Here is a 19164-nt window from a genome sequence, read left to right as displayed (position 1 = left end):
AACAATAAAAATGAAATATTCCTTTAAATATTGTGCCTGGGGGGTGTCTATAGTGTGTCTGTAAAGTGCCACATTTTTTCCATGTTTAGAACTGTCCCACAGCAAAATTACATTTCTAAAGGAAAAATTGTCATTTAAAACTGATTGCGGCTGTAATGAATTGTCGGGTCACGGCAATATAGATAACATTCATTGAAAAAAATGGCATGGGTCCCCCCCCCAGTCAATTACCAGGCCCTTCAGGTCTGGTATGGATATTAAGGGGAACAAATAAATAAAAAAAGGAGTAGGGGTCCCCCCCCAAAATCCATACCACACAATTATCCAAACACGCAACCTGGCAGGCTGCAGGAAAAGAGGGGGGAAGGAGAGAGCGCCCCTCCTGAACCATACCAGGCCACGTGCCCTCAACATAGGGGGGGGCTTTGGAGTCACCCCCAAAGCACCTTGTCTCCATGACGATGGGGACAAGGGCCTCCTCCACAAAACCCTTGCTCGGTGGTTGTGGGGGTCTGCGGGTGGGGGGCTTATCAGAATCTGAAAGCTCCCCTTTAACAAGGGGACCCCCAGATCCGCCCCCCCCCCCCCCATGTGAATTGGTAACGGGTACATTGTACCCCTACCATTTCACAAAAAAAGTGTCAAAAGTAGTAAAAATGACAAGAGCCACTTTGGAACAAAAAATCGAAATGTCCCGCTATATAAATCCATCTCACGCCGCCCGACGGACCAAAAAAAGAAAAATGAAACTGCAACAGCTCCACCTCCATGCTCACTGCACACTTCTTCTCGATGACAGCTCTTATAAAGATGAGGTGGGGCCACCCGGTGACATAAACAGGTGACCCCACCCCCCCTGATACCACGTGACATCAGAGGAAGGTGGGGTCACCCATTTATGTCACCGGATGGCCCCGCCCTCAGCTATATAACAGCTGTTATGGAGAAGAAGCTTCACTCAGCGGGAGCCTCCCATGGAGGCGGAGCTTGTGAGTTTTTTTTTCTTTTTTTGGTCCGTCGGGTGGCGTGAGATGGGTTTATATTGCAGGACATTTTTAATTTTTGGATTTTTTAATAAAGGACTTGTCCCAAAATGGCTCTTGTCATTTTTACTATTTTTTGGTGAAATGGTAGGAGTACAATGTACCCATTACCAATTCACATAGGGGGGTAGGCTGGGATCTGGGGGTCCCCTTGTTAAAGGGGGCTTCCAGATTCCGATAAGCCCCCTCACCCACAGACCCACACAACCACTGGGCAAGGGTCGTGGGAATGAGGCCAGCGGAGCTGTTGCAGTTTTTTTTTTGTTCGGCTTGTCGGGCAGCGTGAGATGGATTTACATTGTGGGACATTTTTATTTATTTATTTTGTTAATAATTACAACAGGGGGACCATTGTTGGGGGTCTGGTATGTATATATATATTTTTTTTTGGTGCAGGGTTCCCCTTAATATCCATACCAGACCTGAAGGGCCTGGTAATGGACTGGGGGAGGAACCATTTTTCAATGAGTTTTATATATATTGCCAAGACCTGGCAATTCATTACAGCCGCGATCAGTTTTAAATGACATTTTTTCCTTTAGAAATGTAATTTTTCTGTGGTATTGTTCTAAACACGGGAAAAATGCACCACTTTACAGGCATACTATAGACACCCCCAGACAGATATTTAAAGGAATATTTAATTTTGATTGTTTCACGTTAAGCATTAAAATCATCACTGCTCCTGAAAAAACTGAAGTTTTTAAAACTTTTCTTTGCATTTCATATCCCTTGGGGCAGGACCCGGGTCCCCAAACACTTTTTATGACAATAACTTGTATATAAGCTTTTAAAATGAGCACTTTTGGTTTTTCATGTTCGTGTCCCATAGACTTTAACGGGGTTTCCGCGGCTTTCAAATTTGCCGTGAACACCGCAAAATCTTCGCTGTTCAGTGATCAGGCTCATCCCTAATAATCAGAGAAATGTCAAATGGCAGGTAGGTTAGGGATGCAGATCATGTCTGACTATCCATGGAGTGATCTGCATCCCTAACCTACCTGCCATTTGGATGACACTTCTCTGATTATATCAAGGCTTGTGATTTTTCTCTTGCTGGTGAGTTTGAACCCTTAGGGGTGAGTGACCCACGTGGTGAAGATCTTGGTGTACGGTGCACACTTTATTATCAGCTAGGATCACCATCTACTCTCCAAACTTTAACCCCCTTATGCCATTCAAATGTTTCTCATATGCTTTAACATATGAATACAGGTCAAGATATGGATTGACAGGAGTGCTACTGTAGTATTGGAAGGTGCTTTTTTTCAATGCTTCTGGACTAGATACTATTAGTTTATTAGGTTTTATACATTATTTTAGTGGCTGCTTTTTTATGTTAACGATCATTTTAATTGATTGTTGGTTATTCGCCTGTTTTAACTCAATACTAACAGAGCACTGAGTTGGTGTAAGTAGGTCCATAGATACATTCAGTTTATTACTAGGATTTATATAGCGCCAACAGTTTAGGCAACCATTTACCACGTGAGGGCAGACAGTACAGTTAAGATACATTTCAATACAGGAGAAATCAGAGGGCCCTGCTCATTAGAGCTTACAATCTAGGAGGGAGAGTCAAGTGATACAAAAAGGTAATAACTGTGGGGGATGAACAGACGGAGAAAATAAAAGTACAATTGTTAGGTGTGGGCAGGATAGGCTTCTGTAAAGAGGAAGGTTTTCAGGGATTGTCTAAAAGCAAACAGAATAAGGCTCCATGCACACTGAAGCTGATAAACTGCAGTTTATTGGAGTTTGGGCGTTTTTTGTAAAAGCCCATAAACTCCACTCTATGTTAGCCTATGTGTCCATGCACACATGGACGTTTTTCAGCTTTAATGAGCAGTGGAGTTTATGGGCTTTTTTCTGAACGCCAGAAATTCGCGTTTAAAGTGCCGTTTTTCAGCGCCAAAAAACGACAAACGCCGATAAACGCTCATAAACGCTTGTAAACGCTCATAAACGCTCGTTCATTAGTGTTCGGCATTCTATTATTTAATGCATTGTGGGATTTTTGGAATGTCCTCTGTGTATTTTTATAAAAAACGCCCATTAATGCTAACGCTGTAAAACGCTCATAAACGCTCATAAACGCTAGTATAAAACGCTGTTAAAAGCAGGTTTTTAAACCAGCGTTTTGTGCAATCTGGCGTCCAGAAATAGCTTTTTTGAGCTTCAGTGTGCATGGAGCCTAAGAGATAATCGGACAGATTGGAGTAGGGAGTTCCATAGAATGGGATGCTTTGGAAAAGTCCTGGGGACGAGCGCATGGGAGGAGGTGATGGGGCAGCTTGAGGGCAGGAGGTCTTGGGAGGAATGAAGAGAACGATTAGGTTGGTATTTTGAGAGTAGGTTAGGGATGTACCTGGGGGCAGAGTTGTGGATGGCTTTGTAAGTTGTTGTTAGTATTTTAAATTGAATTTGTTGGGTCAGCGGGAGTCAGTAGAGGGATTGACAGAGAGGAGTAGCGAACACAGAGTGGTTGGCAGGTTAGATTTGCAGTAGTCGAGGCAAGAGATGACCAGGGAGGAAAATAGGAGCTTATTAAAGGGGGCTCCCGGATTCCGATAAGCCCCCCGCCCGCAGACCTCAACAACCAACGGCCAGGGTTGTGGGAAAGAGGCCCTTGTCCTCATCAACATGGGGACAGGGTGATTTGGGGTGGGGGGCCACAGGGCTCCCCCTTCCACAAAGCACCCATCCCCATGTTGAGGGCATGCGGCCTGGTACGGTTCAGGAGGGGGGGCACTCGCTTGTCCCCACCCCCTTTCCTAACCGGGGCTGCGCGCTCAGATAAGGGTCTGGTATGGACTTTGGGGGACCCCCACACTTTGGGGGCCCCATGCAGTTTTTCCAGTATAGGGGGTTCCCCTTAAAATCCATACCAGGCGACGGGGCTCACAAGGTGTCAACCTAGCTGATGAAATCGACGAGATTGACTTCCTTCTCTAGTCCCGTCGTACCTGGAGTCACGTTCAAAATGAACAGACTTTAGTCCGTATGGGGGCAAGTCTGTTTATTTTGAAAGTCCATCGGAACTCTGCCGGAAGTCTGTCGGAACTCTGCTGGAAGTCCGTCGGAACTCCGCTGGAAGTCCGTCGGAACTCCGCTGGAAGTCCGTCGGAACTCCGCCGGAAGTCCGTCAGACCTAGTCCACAAGGCCAAGTCTGCCGGAAAGTCCGATCGTGTGTACGCTGCATAACCTCACACACTTACAGGGTGGCTGGGAGCCTGAGAGGCCGGGAGTGTGGATGTAGCAAGTCTATGGAGGAACAAAGGTCCTCCTGTAAATGCTGGGGCAAGCACTTTATTGGTTGTTAAGACACTAGCAGCCCTAGCAACCAATGACTGTATACTGACAATGTAACCGGAGGAACCTGCACTGGGGACCAGGAAGGGTGGATGTTGCATAGAAATAAAGACTGTAGGAATGTGAGGGACCGCTAACCCCTAGATATAATCTTGTAGTAGCTTGTAGTTTGGAGACCTCTGGTATAAAAGGAGGCCAGCTCTCTCCTAACATTTTGTGTATTTCAGCTTCTTTTTCCAGCGACATTCAGAGGATTTTGGGATTTATGGGGAAAATGGCAGAAGAGCTCTATAAAAGTAAGTTTATCTTAAATTATTTCATCCAAAAATATTCCAAGGGTCCACAATACATCTACTGATGGCCGCACCTTTGTAAGTCCAGATAAAGATTAAAACCTCAATAATTTATACTAGAGTTATAATTGTACGTTTTACATCACAAAAAGGATCAGAAAAAATTTCCAAAAATATTTCACCTCAAAATGATATGTGGAGCCCTGTATCAGGGGGGTTGTGTGGGGTGATCCTCACCTTGGAACAAGTCCATCCCAATGTTGTAACTCCAGTGTAAAGGGAAGCTGAGCCTCCTCTAAGTGGGAGTTCCAGTTACTTTCCTGGGTTCTTTTTTTTTTTTTTTATTCTTTATTTTAAAGATGTGACACAGATACCAGCAATAAGACAACTTCACATTACATATAAACACTGCACATAGGCTATGGTAAGCTTATCCAGTAAATCAACTATACAAAATAAGAGCAGGTAAGCGAATGAGGCCATGTAGTCTGGCCCATATCACTAGTTGAAGTCTAATACAGGGTGGATAGAAGCTTCTGTGCCCATCACTTTTTGTGTTTTCATTGAAAAAGTAGAGATGGAAACGAAAGAGAAAGATAAGAAAGAAAGAGAGAGAGGGAAAAAAAAAGAGAAAAAAAAAAGGGCTAAAAAGAGGTGGGGGGGGGGGGGGGAGACAGACAGGTTGGGGGTCACCCCCGGGGAGTCAAGATCAATAGTACTGGACAGGCGGTGGGGATTCTAGGTAGTGGGTCCTAGAGCGTATTGGTGGAACTCGTCAGAGAAGCGAAAGAGATCCCAGTGGAACCATCTGGACTTATGTTCCTCTGACTTATCCCGCAAGGCAGAGGTCATGTCTTCCATTCGCTCAATATCCTTCACTCTCGCGAACCATTGGGCCAACGTTGGCGCAGACTGTTGTTTCCATAGGGGTGGGATGCCTGCCCGTGCAGCATTAAGGAGATGTTTGAGAAGGGATTTATGATAACGTTTCCTTGATAGGGGGGTAAGGTTGAGGAGGACCGCAGCTGGGTTATCATGTAGGGAGATGTCTGTGAGTTTCTGTATGAGCTTGAGCACTGGCTGCCAGAAAGTTTGAAGCACAGGGCAATCCCAGAAAATATGTAAGAGGGTACCTGAGTGTAGGCCACACCGCCAGCAACGGTCAGTTTGCAGAGGGAATATCTTAGCCAGCACAGAAGGGGTTCTGTACCAACGCGTCACTATTTTATACGTAGTCTCTTGATATTTACTGCATAGGGAAGATTTTTGTGCGAAAAAGAGAATACGATCCTTTTGGGGTTCTGTAAAGGTGACTTGCAGGTCCCTCTCCCATTTTGCTAAGAATGGGGGGTCTTCAGTGGCGTGAAGGTCTAGTAAGGATTTGTAGGAGGTTGACAAGGACCTCCGAATCGGTCCCTCACCCAAACATGATTCCTCAAAAGGGTGGAGCTTTCTGCTGAAATGGGTTGGTTTAGGCAGAGAACCGAGGAAGTGAGATAGTTGGTTAATCTTCCAGCGATCTAATGAGGAAGGGGTGAGCCCACCGAGCAAATTCTCCGCAGTGAGCCATCCGGAAGAACCCACTAGCGAAGAGGCTCTCATGAGTCCCTGCGGGGCCCGCAAGAGAAAAAATGGGTCAGTGAGGCCAGGTATAAAGTCCGGGTGCCCGATAAGTGGCGTCATTGGGGATGGAAAATCTCTTAGTGAAGATAGACGGAAGAACCTTTTCATTCCATAAGAGTTGGTCCAATCAGTGGATGAGTAGTCAAGTGGGTGGCAGAAGTTTTCCCTGCCCAAGGTAGACCTTCGAGTGGGGCACGAGCCGCCTCTCATTCCAGCGACACCCAGAGTTTCGAGTTGCTGTGCCGACACCAGTCCACCACCCTGGTCATATGTGCTGCCGTGTAGTATAGAGCAGGATCCGGAAATCCGAGTCCGCCCTTGGTCTTTGGTCGTAGTAGCAATGCTCTGCCAAGACGTGGGCGTTTACCGCGCCAGATGAATCTGATAAATATTGAGCGCACAGCGTGAAAGAACGTCTGAGGTATCTTGATGGGCAGAGCCTGCAATAAGTACAGAAGTCTGGGCATTGTATTCATTTTCAGTACATTACAACGGCCGAACCAGGAAAGGGCCAGCGAGTCCCACTTTTTAAGGTCAGCAGTGAGCGTAGACAAGAGGGGCTTGTAGTTAAGGGTAAAAACCTCATGCAAATTTGCAGGAATTTTTGTACCCAGGTATTTAATTGAGTGAGTAGCCCATTTGAGCGGGAAAAAGGGGCGTAGATTGGAGATGGTAGAGTCTGCTATGGAAATATTCAGGGCTTCTGATTTTTGTAGATTAACTTTAAAATTAGAGAGGGTGCCGTAGCGCCTTATCTCTTGTAACAGGGAGGGTAAGGGAGGTAAGGGGCTCAGAAATGTAAAATAGAAGGTCATCCGCATATGCAGCAACTTTGTGTTGAGATTTGCCTGATTGAATGCCTCTAATGGACTGATTGCCTCAGATATGGTGTAAAAAAGGTTCCAGGGAAAGGACGAATAGCATTGGGGACAGGGGGCAGCCCTGTCTGGTGCCATTCGAGATAGGAAAAGGGCAGGAATCATATCCATTTACTCTGACTGTTGCTGTGGGATTATCATAGATGGCCGATATCCATGACAAAATGGGATCTGGCATTCCTATGAATTTAAGTGTCTCCTGGAGAAAAGACCAGTCCACCCTGTCAAAGGCCTTCTCAGCGTCTGTGGATAGAAGCAGCAGGGGCACCTGGGATTGTTTTGCTTTTTCTATAATATTTAGTGTCCGAATGGTGTTATCTCTAGCCTCTCTAGTCTGGATAAAACCGACTTGGTCTGGTACAATGAGGCGCGGTAATAAGGCATTCATCCTAGAGGCAAGGATTTTAGTGAATAGTTTCAGATCACAGTTCAGAAGTGAAATAGGCCTATAACTGGCGCATAGTAGTGGGTCCTTGTCTGGTTTAGGGATCACAGATATAGAGGCACGTAGCATGCCTGTAGGGAGGCTGTGACCTTCGTTCACCGCATTGAAGGCCGCAAGAAAGAAAGGCGCCAGAGAGTCCTGGTACATTTTGTAGTAAAGGGGGGTGAATCCGTCAGGTCCGGGGGCCTTACCGGCCTGAGTGTCTGCTATGGCGGATGTGAACTCCTCCGTAGTAATGGGCTTAGACAGTTCTTCTCGCTCCTCTATTGTCAATGTAGGGAGGTCAGTTTCTTGAAGGTAATTGCGGATATCTGAAGCGTTTTGGGGCCTCGGTCGGGAGGTGGACAGTGGGTCCAAATTATATAAATTGGAGTAAAAGGCGCGGAAAGTATCCGCTAGTTCTGGGGAAGAATGGATTTTGGAGCCCGATGATGAAAGAAGAGCGGGAACGTACGTCTGAGAACGCTTGGCACGTAAAGCATTGGCCAGAAGATGGCCACATTTGTCACCATATTCATAGAATGAACGACGGGCTTTCAATAGTACATGTTTCGCCTCGTACATGGAATGATCTCGAATAGCCTCCCGGAGCCGGGCCAGTTCCACCTCCGTGCCATTATCTGGTTGAGTCTTGTGTTGACGTTCCAATGGACGGGAGAGTAAAAGGTGTAGTCCCGCTCTTGTGGATGGACTATTCTCCAGATGTCGACTAGCTGATGTGAGTGTAGAAGATCTTTGAGGAGAAGTCAAGTTCCCCGTGGAAGGGAAGACAAGTTCGAGGAGGAGTCTTTGTGTGGGTCCAAAGTCAAGTTAAAGTCACCTCCTAGGACAAGGGTTCCCTCCAGGAAGGAGTCGAGGGTGGACAAAAAAACCTCAAGGGTGGGAAGTGGGTTAGAGTTCGGGAGGTATATGTTCGCAAGAGTGAAGGTCTGGGAATAAATTTTCCCCTTTAGCAGCAGGAATCTGCCCCCTTGGTCGCGGTACTCGTCAATATATTGCCAATGGAGGGACTTAGAAATGAGTATGCTCGTCCCTTTAGACTTAGAGGATGAGGATGGACTATGATAAGCCGTCGGGAAGTGTTTGTTTGTTAGTTTGGAGATCTTATCTGCCCTAAAATGAGTCTCTTGGAGAAATGCAATGTGCACCCTCTGCCTCCATAGCTCGGCAAGACAACTGGTGCGTTTCTCTGGAGAGTTCAATCCCTTAATGTTCCATGAGAGGAACTTGACAGTCATGTTGCCCCCCTTTATGCCTACTCGCCCTGACTCCCGGGGTGTAATAGAGAGAGGGGGAGAGAGGGAAAAAAAAGGGTGAAGAAGTGAAGAAGAGTAAAGGTTAAAAAGATCTAGTCAGGAAGGTAGGCTCCGCAGAGAGAAACTACTGCCACCAGGACAGAGCGTGCCTAGTGTGGGGAGTGGTAAGGCACAGCTAAGTTCTGGGCCCCGGTCATTGGATCCCCCGCAGCCATCATAACCGTACGTAGTAAGGCACTAAAGTAACCCGGGAGGGGAAGAAAAAAAAAAAAAGGGAAGAATAATATCGACATGGTGAAGACAGATCCACAAGCCACTACCACACAGTAGTTGCATCAGCAGCAAACTGGGAATCCCCATGGGATTAGCACTGATCCAATGCACCAGTCACGAGACGGCCCGGCACCACGACGCCCAAAATCAGGATGCCGCATGGCGCCGGGCCTCCCCCGGGGCGGGACAACCCGGTTCCACTTGAAAAACTGAACACCCCAATGCCCCTTTCAGTTTCAACTTTAAGGTAAGGCATTGGTTAAAAGATCATGTACAAATATACACAAATACCCACACATATATATTTGCTCCCAGACCTACCCACTCGTATGAACAATACAAACATTATAACAAGAACTTTAAGTGAGTGTAGCCGATAGTATACTGGCAGGTCGTGGTTATAAGAGCAAGCTACCGCTATTCCCTCATTGGTGAAATACTCCGAGCCCGGGGGGGAGAACGTCAGCAAAATACCATGGATATGGGGATATACGGCATCTGAGCCCAACCCCAGAAAGGGCTACCGCCCTTAGGTATAGCCTGGTAGCCATTGTTCCAACAGGACGTTCGGAGTATACCAGTGTGAAGATGTTATTCTGAAAATGAGGACGGTAGGCATAACACAGAGTCTGGAGGAGAACACAAAAAAAAACAAAAAAAAAAAACACCAACACTCGTGTGGAACATTTGTAGCATAAGGGAGGCCTTAGGACCTGGGTGAACAAATGTAAACCGGTAGCTAAGCCAGAGGTTCCTCAGATTTCAGGCCCATCAAACGTTGTTCCTGGCATGTCATCTGTGGCTAACAATAAAGGCAATTTGACTCTACGTTCCATATAACAAAACAAGAAAATCGAAACGCTGAGCTGGGTATGTTAGCAAATTGTGCGTAAGGGATCAGCCAGCCCCCTCTTCATTCGGCGGTTGTGGACGAGGATTACCCACCCGCCTTGCACGTGAATAGCTCCCACGGCCACGGTTGCTATAACGGGCTCTTTGTGGTCTACCCGTGGGGGCTTGACGTTGCGGATCCTTGGCGACAGCTGTCGTCAACCAATTGGGTACTGAGATTGGATCCATGTCAGCAAAGGCGAACAGGTCTGGAAGCTCCGAAGGGTGACGCAAAGGGAAGGTATCCGGGCCTTTGCGGACAATGAGGTGGAATGGGTGACCCCACTTGTATGTGAGGCCTTTCTCTCCAAGGCCATCTAGGAGAGGCTTGACCGATCGTAGCATTAGGAGGGTCTTCCTAGAAACATCCGGTAGGAGGTGGACAGCTGCGCCGTCAAATTCCAAAACCCCCACCTGCCAAGCCCGCTGTAAAATATCCTCCTTAAGGGTGAATGAATGTAAACAGCAGAGGACATCTCTGGGTCTGTCAGATGGGTTTGATCGTGGGCCCAGGGTTCTGTGGACTCAGTCAATAATAATCTCAGTGTCCGGCGGGCGGTCAAGGTAGCGGTTAAAGATATTAACTACTGTTTGGCGTAAATCTGAGTGTGGGACAGTTTCAGGTACACCCCTTAAGCGACTGTTCTGCCTGCGACTGCGATTCTCCAGGTCATCCTGAAGTAAGTGCAGCTGTAAAATTTGGTCAGTGAGTTCAGAGTGGGAAGTTTGCAGGGTTTGTACAGATTGGGATACTATGCCCTGTTCCTGTGCTATTACAGTGACCTGGGAGTCCAGCACAGACACTTCCTGCCTGATAGTGAGTATCTCACTCTTCATGGCTGTTTCCATTCTCTGAACAAGGGACTCCATATCAGATCTTGTGGGTAGCGGCTGCAAAAAAGCCCATAGCCTCTGTTCAGAGGAGGCACTGAGAGGGAGTCCCTGTGTGTGGTGTGGGTTACTGAATGTACTCACTGCGGTCTGATGTGCAGGTGTCATCCTCTGCCCCTCCATGTCTGTCAGGCTGAAACACAGAGCGCTGGATGGGATGGGAGCTGAAGGAGAGGCTGTAAGCACTGGGCTGAACAAAGCATCTTCTAGCTCTGGGGAGGCTGCCAGCGATCTGGGGAGGCAAGGAGAGAGGTCACTGGAGGGTGAGAAGGGCGGCATTGTGTGATCTTCCGTCGCCTGTGGAGGAAGGTGAGGCACGCTGGGGGCCTCCGCGGCATCTGCATGTGGGGTAGGTGCCATCTTGGCAGCTGCTGGAGTAGAGACTGCCGGCTGATGTGGCCGCAAATATCGATCCATGCCGGTCTTAGAAGCGGGTGGATGGCGGTCGGGTCCCCCTGGTGTCTGCGGAGGCTAGTCAGTGCGGTTAGTGCTCGGTATTGTGACCCGTATTTGCTGCGGGAGAGCCGCCGGCCGGGAACCCTGTAAGAACGCGTCTTCACGCTGCCATGCCTAGGCCACGCCCCCTCTTTCCTGGGTTCTTAAAGAGACCCTGTTATCAATTTACAAAATGCAGGTAAAAAACTCACAAAAAAAAGCATTGTATGGCTCCCTCCCTCGCAGCGGCCGAAAGGCGCAGGGCCGTGTATGGCCCACTTGCTTCGCATCTGGGACTCGATAAAATATTCGGCTGGTCTCATATCCCCTCACCTGCCTTTTCTACGCCTCTCCTATTGCCCATTATTCCCCCCTAGTAGAGACAATCCTGGTCAGTTTTCTTGGTGGGCTACTAATGGATTCACGGATGTCCATTCTTTGCTCACTCCCATGAGAGTAGTTACGTTTGCTATGCTTCGCTCTTCTCACGACATTCCCCTACGGGAACATTACAGTTACCTACAATTCAAACATTTCATACAACAGCTCCTTCGGGCTCAGCCAACCCCGTATTCTCTAACTCCCTTCGAAAAGGTCTGTAGGGCTACTCCTCATTCCCCGGGGACAATATCATTGATATATTCCTCTATTATTTCTACCAACAAACCCCCAACAACCAAATATCATCTCCAATGGGAAAAAGAATTAGGGACGCGGTTGGACCCGGCAGATTGGCAGATTATGACCACAAATCTCATGAAAAGTTCCAGGAATGTTCTCATATTAGAAAATGCATATAAGGTCTTTTATAGGTGGTACTACACGCCTGAGAGGGTGGCAAGATTCATTCCTTCACATTCCCCTAATTGTTTTAGAGGCTGCCCGGTACCAGGGTCCATGGCCCACATTTGGTGGACCTGCCCTAGAGCCTGCAGATTGTGGGTTCGGGTATACGCCCTGTTACGAAATATGTTCCATACCAACCTGAGAAGAGACCCTTATGCAGCTCTGTTATGTAAACCTATCCCGGAACTTCTCCGCCCAGAGCGTCAACTAGCCCAACACCTTTTTAATGCAACAAAATTGATCATTGCTAAGTCTTGGAAAACGCCTACACTCAGCTTCGAGGCAGTTAAAAACCGTATGAACGACATCATGATAAATGAAAAACTTACCTCCTTGGCTTTCGATACCCATGACCAGTTTCTCAGAACCTGGGGGCCCTGGATATCCTCTGTCCAACCTTCCAGATTCAACAACCAACTTTTGTCTATCTAGGGTCTCCGTGTGCATCCCCCGCTCCCTTTAGTGGAATGGACTCCTCCTCCCCTCCTCTGTTCTTTTCTTTTTACTCTTTCTGCTCTCTTTCTGTTTCCTACTTTCATTTACCTCTTCTTTTCTGCCTTAGTCTTTTTTTTTTCTCTAGAAGACTTTGGCCGAGACGGAGCCAAGTCAATTCTGATGGTTATGGTGGACTGAAATATCCGAACCCGACGGGCTATATTGCACTTCTTAATTATCTTATTTTACGATGTGTACTTCTTTTTTCTTTTTCTTTTGTTTCTTTTTGTTTTCATACGCTTTGTCCACAGTGACTATTTCTTGTCGATGATTAAGTCCTTCAGAATCGTTTAGGATTTTCATTTCCTCTTCATGAGCATTATGTACACAGCTTACTATAGCCAACGTTTTGATGTCGGGTCTTTTTTGTTGTTTTGTTATTTTTTATATCAATGATGCTGTCTGATGTCTACTGTAACCAGTAATTTTTATTTTTGTACACTTTTGTTATACTTCATTTGCAATAAAAACCTTTGTAAAAGAAAAAAAGCATTGTAAATATTTTGTTTTTCTTTTCCACAAACTTTTTTTTATTTACTGGCCCCCCACAGCCCCCTGACTTCTTGCATGGTACAGGCAGAGGTAGAGGAATGAGGTTGACGTGTTTCACGCGATTTAAGTGCTTTGTAAAAACCCAAAATCATGTGAAACGTCTCAACCTCGTTCCTCTACCCATCCAGTGGTATTATGATGCTTTAATAAACTGATTGAACCGATGCATTTGTGTGGGTGTGCAGCCTATCCAATTATTTTGGTCTACATGGTGCGTGTCTCACATTGTCTCTCTCGCTCTCTCTCTCTCTCTCACCCCCCTCTCTTTTGCTCAGCCCCCCTCTCTCATGAATTTCCATGTTGGCACTTTGCAACACAAAACCTATTTTATTTTTTCAGTTTGGGCACTCGGGCTCAAAAAAAGTTCACCGTCACTGATCTAGGACGTTTCCAAAGTAATATTTTATGCCCTACTTATATGTTTTTAAATCTTTGTATGATGTTGTACTAATAAACATATTACATCATTTTAAATCAATGTGTTGTGATGATAAGTGTCCTTTAAAATCCCATTAAGGGAAATTTACATTTTTTTTCAGTGATAAAGGGATGTTGGCATGTAGTAGAGTACCCCCATTGCCCCCACAAAATGTATGTCTGCATGCTGTGCCTGATTCCCTTTTATTATAATTTTACCATCTTGGCTAAACTGTATGGCTATAACCATAACAATCCAGCGTCACCCACCCAATCCTCTTTCCTTCTCCCTCAGACTCCTCTAATCCATTATGCAGTGAGGGATGGAGCCACTATGGACTCAGCTGTTACTACTTGTCTTCAGACAAAAAACCATGGAACGACGCCAAGGAAGACTGCGAGAGCAAGGAGGCCCACCTGGTGGTCATTAACAGCGAGGGAGAGCTGGTATGCACAGATATACACTTCTTATTGTATTAGTCCCATTGTCTGATCACATCACTGCCAGCAGTATTTGATTATTATGCTCCCAGCCTCACCCTGGGAAGAGATTGTCCACTTTAGACATGTGAAATTCTTTTCGTTCCAAACTCGTTTTTAACAAATTTTGACAAATTCATTAATTCAGAATTTCCAAATTTCTGAATTTTTCAATTTGTGAAATTTCTGAATTTCCGGATTTCAAAATTTCCGAAATTTAGAATTTCCGAAATTTAGAATTTCCGAAAAATTTAGAATTTCTGAATTTCCAAATTTCCAATTTTCGGATTTCTGAATTTAGAATTTTCATATTTCCTGAATTTCCGATTTTGGGATTTCCGAATTTAGAATTTTTGGATTTCTGAATTTCAGATTTCTGAATTTTTGATTTTTGAATTTCCGAATTTCTGTTTTTCAGATTTCCAAACTTTCGAATTTCCGAATTTTGGATTTCTAAATTTCGGATTTTCGGAATTCCGGATTTTTCGGAAATTCAAAAATCAGTAAAAAAGAAAGAAAATCTGTTTAATTATAAATAATAACTAACTGTTAAATTATAGGTATTGGAATTTCCTTTCGAATTTGTCTGTTAGTGAATGTAACGAATCCGAATTTATCCGAAGTTACGAATTAAATTATCTGAAAATGTTCATACATATTTGACTTGTGTTTGAACACTAGGCATGAGCCGAACACCCCCCCCCCCCCCCCCCCCCAGTTCGGTTGGCACCAGAACCTGCGAACAGACCTAAAATTTCTGTGAACTTTAGAACCCTATTAAAGTCTATGGGACTCGAACGTTCAAATCAAAAGTGCTCATTTTAAAGACTAACATGCAAGTTATTGTCCTAAAAAGGGTTTGGGGACCTGGGTCCTATCAATGCAAAAAAAAAAAACCTTTTAAAAACTGCAGTTTTTTTAGGAGCAGTGATTTTAATAATCATTAAAGTGAAACAATAAAAGTGTAATATTACTTTAAATTTTATACCTGGGGGAGTGTGTATAGTATGCGTGTGAAGAGGCACATGTTTCCCATGCTTAGAACTGTCCCTGCACAAAGTGTCATTTCTGCAGGAAAAAAGTAATTTAAAATCACTCGCGGCTATAATGAATTGTCGGCTCCCCGTAATACAGAGAACAGTCATTGAAAGTCATTGATAAAAAAAAAACATGCGTGGGGTCCCTCCAAATTCAATTACCAGGCCCTTCAGGTCTGGTATGAATTTTAAGGGGAACTCCACGCTAAATAAAAAAAAAAAAATGGCGTGGAATTCTCCCCAAAAATCCATACCAGACCCTTTATCCGAGCACGCAACCTGGCAGGTCGCAGGAAAAGAGAGGGGGACGAGAGATCGCCCCCCCCCGAACCGTACCAGGCCACATACCCTCAACATTGGGAGGATGCTTTGGGGGTCACAGACCCCTCAAAGCACCTTGTCCCCATGTTGATGAGGACAAGGGCCTCATCCCCACAACCCTGGCTGGTGGTTGTGGGCAGGGCCGCTGTTAGAAATCACGGGGCCCCATACAGCGTACCTGACAGGGCCCCTTGGCCCCGCCCACAACCCCACCCCTGGCTCCGCCCCTGACCCCATGCTGTCACGAAATCTGGGGGAAAGGTGGCAGGAGCTGAAACATGTAAGATGTTCCAAAAGGTGAACCTTTAAAGTGGTGTTACGTCCCCCAAAAAATAAACATTAAAAGCCAGAAGCTACACATACTGCAGCTGCTGGCTTTTAATAAATGGACACTTACCTGTTCTGGAGTCCAACAATGTCGACACCCGCAGCGGATGTTTCCATCAGCTGTTGGGTGCTCCACCACCATTTTGGGTAAGGGAACCCGGCAGTGTAGCCTTTCAGCTTCATGCCGGAAACCCTACTGCACATGCGCGAGACCACGCTTCTCTCCCCTTTTGGCCCAGGGGCCATGGGAGGAGGAGGGAGCCCCATGGTGACATCACAGCTCTGTGGCAGGAAATCCTGGAAGTGGAAAAGCATAGCTGATACCTTATCCCCCCCCATTTCCCCCTCAAAAGGTGCCAATTGTGGCACTGGAGGGGGGGAGGAATAAGATGAGCAGAAGTTCCACTTTTGGGTGGAACTCCGCTTTAATAACCATTATTATAAGTCAATTCATATCTGGACTCCTGTAGACCTACATGGGGCTTTCAATCATTCCACATCAGTGGCAGGTGGTGCTCAAAATTTATGAGGGGGCGCAAACAAACTGAAAATCATATGAACATCATATGCAGCTGTACCCATCAATTGCCGCCACTGTGCCATCATATGCAGTTACTGTACCCATCAATTTCTGCCACTGTGCCATCAAACATAGCTACTGTGCCATCAATTGCTGCTACTGTGCCATCAATTGCCGCTACTGTGCCCATCAAACTTAGCTACTGTGCCCTCAAACTTAGCTACTGTGCCATCAAACTTAGCTACTGTGCCCATCAAACTTAGCTACTGTGCCCATCAAACGCAGCCACTGTGCCCATCATACACAGCTACTGTACCCACTGGTCCACAGGAAAAACTGACAGGCAGACCTGATTGCAAGGCTTGGGTGAAAAATTCTTAAAGGGGAGTGATTTGGGGGTAGTAAAAATGCATCTTGGCTGCGTGTTTTTACTGTCCCTTCCCCCCATCACATGTGTAAAGTAGCATCTCACTATGTGCTCATGGTCATTATGATGATCAAAGCACAGCAGGTGCTCTATGGCTCTGTCAGTGTAACATGCTGTGTGGTGCTGACTTTCTTATGGCTGTGCTCTGTTATATAGTGTGTAACGCACAGTACAGCCATATATTAAGAAAGTCACCACCACACAGCATGTTACACTGACAGAGCCATAGAGAACCTGCTGTGCCCTGATCATCATAATGACCATGAGCACACAATGGGGAGTCAGGGGACTAAGCCTCAGCCTGTGTGATGTGTGATGTGTGTCAGTGTGTGTGATGTGATTTGTGTAGGGGAATTGCTTGCCTGTGGGACCAGGTAGATTACTCTCTCTTTCAGCCTCTTTCAGCCTCTCCTTCAGGCTGCAGCAGCCCGGCACTTATTGAGGGAAGGGAGCCGCATTACAATTGAATCCATCCGCCCAGGAAAGCATACAGTGAGCACAAGGTACACAGATGCAGAGCAGGGATTGTATGCCTCCACCCAAAAAATGGAGAAAAAGTCCCTCTTCTTCTCTCACCTCCTGGGCCCCTCTATTAACCTGATGGGGCCCAGAAAGGTACTATATACCTTGCCAATCAAGTAGGAGCAGGTTAATAAAGTTATTTAGCAAATCGTTTTTTTTAGCTAGAAATCTGCTCGGGCCCCCCCTGCTGGCTTGGCCCGGTACAACAGGGCTGGTTGTACTGCCCTATCAGTGGCCCTGGTTGTGGAGGTCTGTGGGCGGGGGGCTTATCAGAATCTGGAAGCCCCCTTTAACAAGGGGACCCCTATTTCCCGCCCCCCCTTTTGAATTGGTAAGGGGTACAAAATTACCCCTACCTGTCAGGTCACCTAGAGCCCAGGTGACAGATGCACACAGTAGGGCTTAGGAGTGCACAGCAAGGTTGTCGACCCTACGGCTGACTGCTGCAGACGGGGGTCAAGGTGATAGGAAGGCAGGGCCGCCAGAACACCAAGATGAATCCCACCGGGTTAGAGAGTAAGATTCCCTGGGGCGTGGAGTCTAACAGCCAGCAGGTGTTCACCAGAGCCTCGAGTGGTGAGGATGGACTTGGCTGCAACTGGCTCCAGGTCGCGACCCCCAGGGTCCCCCAGCTCACACCCACAGTAGGCAACAGGAGGATAGGGATGGTGAGGGACAAAGCCAAGGTCGGGGCCACAAGCAGACAAGAATAGTCAGGGACACGCCAAAAGGTCAGGATCACAGGCAAACAGGGATAGTCAAGGACACGCCAAAGTCGGTAACGGAAAACAGTAGAAGAGCACACGGCAGGTAACAGGAAGCTAACACACAAAGGTTGATCAGCAGGATTGGCTTGCAGTGCAAAGGTTAATGTAGAGTTCTCTGATAGGAGCTAGGGTGGACAGGGCCGCTGATAGGCCAGTACAACTGGCCCTGCTGTACCGGGCCTGACCAGCAGGGGGGGCCCGGGCAACCTGAACTGCAAAGTAAATAAAAAATTAAAATTAAAATTAAAAAAAGATTCTCCTCCACCGATCATCGTCCGCACAACCCCACCCCCGTTCGGTAAGGTTTTTATTTTATTAGATGCGATTAGTCTGTGCTGTATGAGGCTGCAGGGGAGGGACTATTTGTTGTATTTCGGGCCCCCCGTGAGAAGCTCAGCATTTGGAATCCATACCCCCGAGTCTCTTATCTGGTGCTGTGGCTGTGTTTAAATGGGAGAGAGAGAGAATCGCTCGCTATTCTCCAATTGGGGGAGGAGGCTTCCGCCTTCAATCCACACCCCTCGTCTCTCGTTGGCTCCAGAGAAGCTGAATTTGTGGCGCCAAATCTGAGTCCTGAGCAGGAGAGGAGCTAGCTGGAGGAAGCATGGGAAATGTCAGCGCTGACAACTAGCGCACATAGGACACTGAGCTGAGCCGACGGACGGAGTGAGGGAGGGGGAGAGCACCACCCCAGGAGCCTGGACATTGTCACTAGTCTGCTCGTATAAGACACCCTCGGGTCAATGGATAAAGGTGAAGCTCGATCTCTTCCATGCTTGTGTGTGTCAGGCAGCACCTGAGCCTCTTCCCCCCCCCCCCTCCCGGGGGGAGAACAGAGCAAGCAGGACAACACAGTAGCGATCATGGCTACCCATAAAGTAGTCACTGGAGCTCCCCCAAGACAAGACAACAGGACGGATGGCAGACTGCATTCTTCTACTGTGAGTCACGATTGTTCTGCCTTCCACACTGTATAAATATGTGCTTTAAACTTGTCCTGTACCTCAGCAGGACAGATCCTGGTGAAAGTAAAATTCTTGAATATGTTAAGAATCAACTGGGACTTTTCAGGTACTACATACATCACATGCATTTTCACAAAATAATTATTT

The 19164-nt window shown here is 46.7% G+C and overlaps 1 protein-coding gene across 1 annotated transcript in view; it reads left to right on the top strand.

Annotated features, from left to right (window-relative positions):
- LOC143962007 (asialoglycoprotein receptor 2-like) overlaps window positions 1-19164 on the top strand; it is a 59798-nt gene that overhangs the window by 29923 nt on the left and 10711 nt on the right. Inside the window, exons 6-7 of the mRNA XM_077471350.1 lie at window positions 4584-4652; window positions 13947-14098. Coding sequence (XP_077327476.1) covers window positions 4584-4652; window positions 13947-14098 — 221 coding nt within the window. The remainder of the gene's footprint in view (window positions 1-4583; window positions 4653-13946; window positions 14099-19164) is intronic.

Source organism: Lithobates pipiens, unplaced genomic scaffold (genome assembly GCF_037356315.1).
Source record: "Lithobates pipiens isolate NorthernLeopardFrog02 unplaced genomic scaffold, aLitPip1_a1.2 Scaffold_8, whole genome shotgun sequence".
Taxonomy (NCBI): domain Eukaryota; kingdom Metazoa; phylum Chordata; class Amphibia; order Anura; family Ranidae; genus Lithobates; species Lithobates pipiens.
The sequence above is the reverse complement of the archived record's forward strand: the minus strand, read 5'-3'. Positions and strand labels throughout refer to the sequence as shown.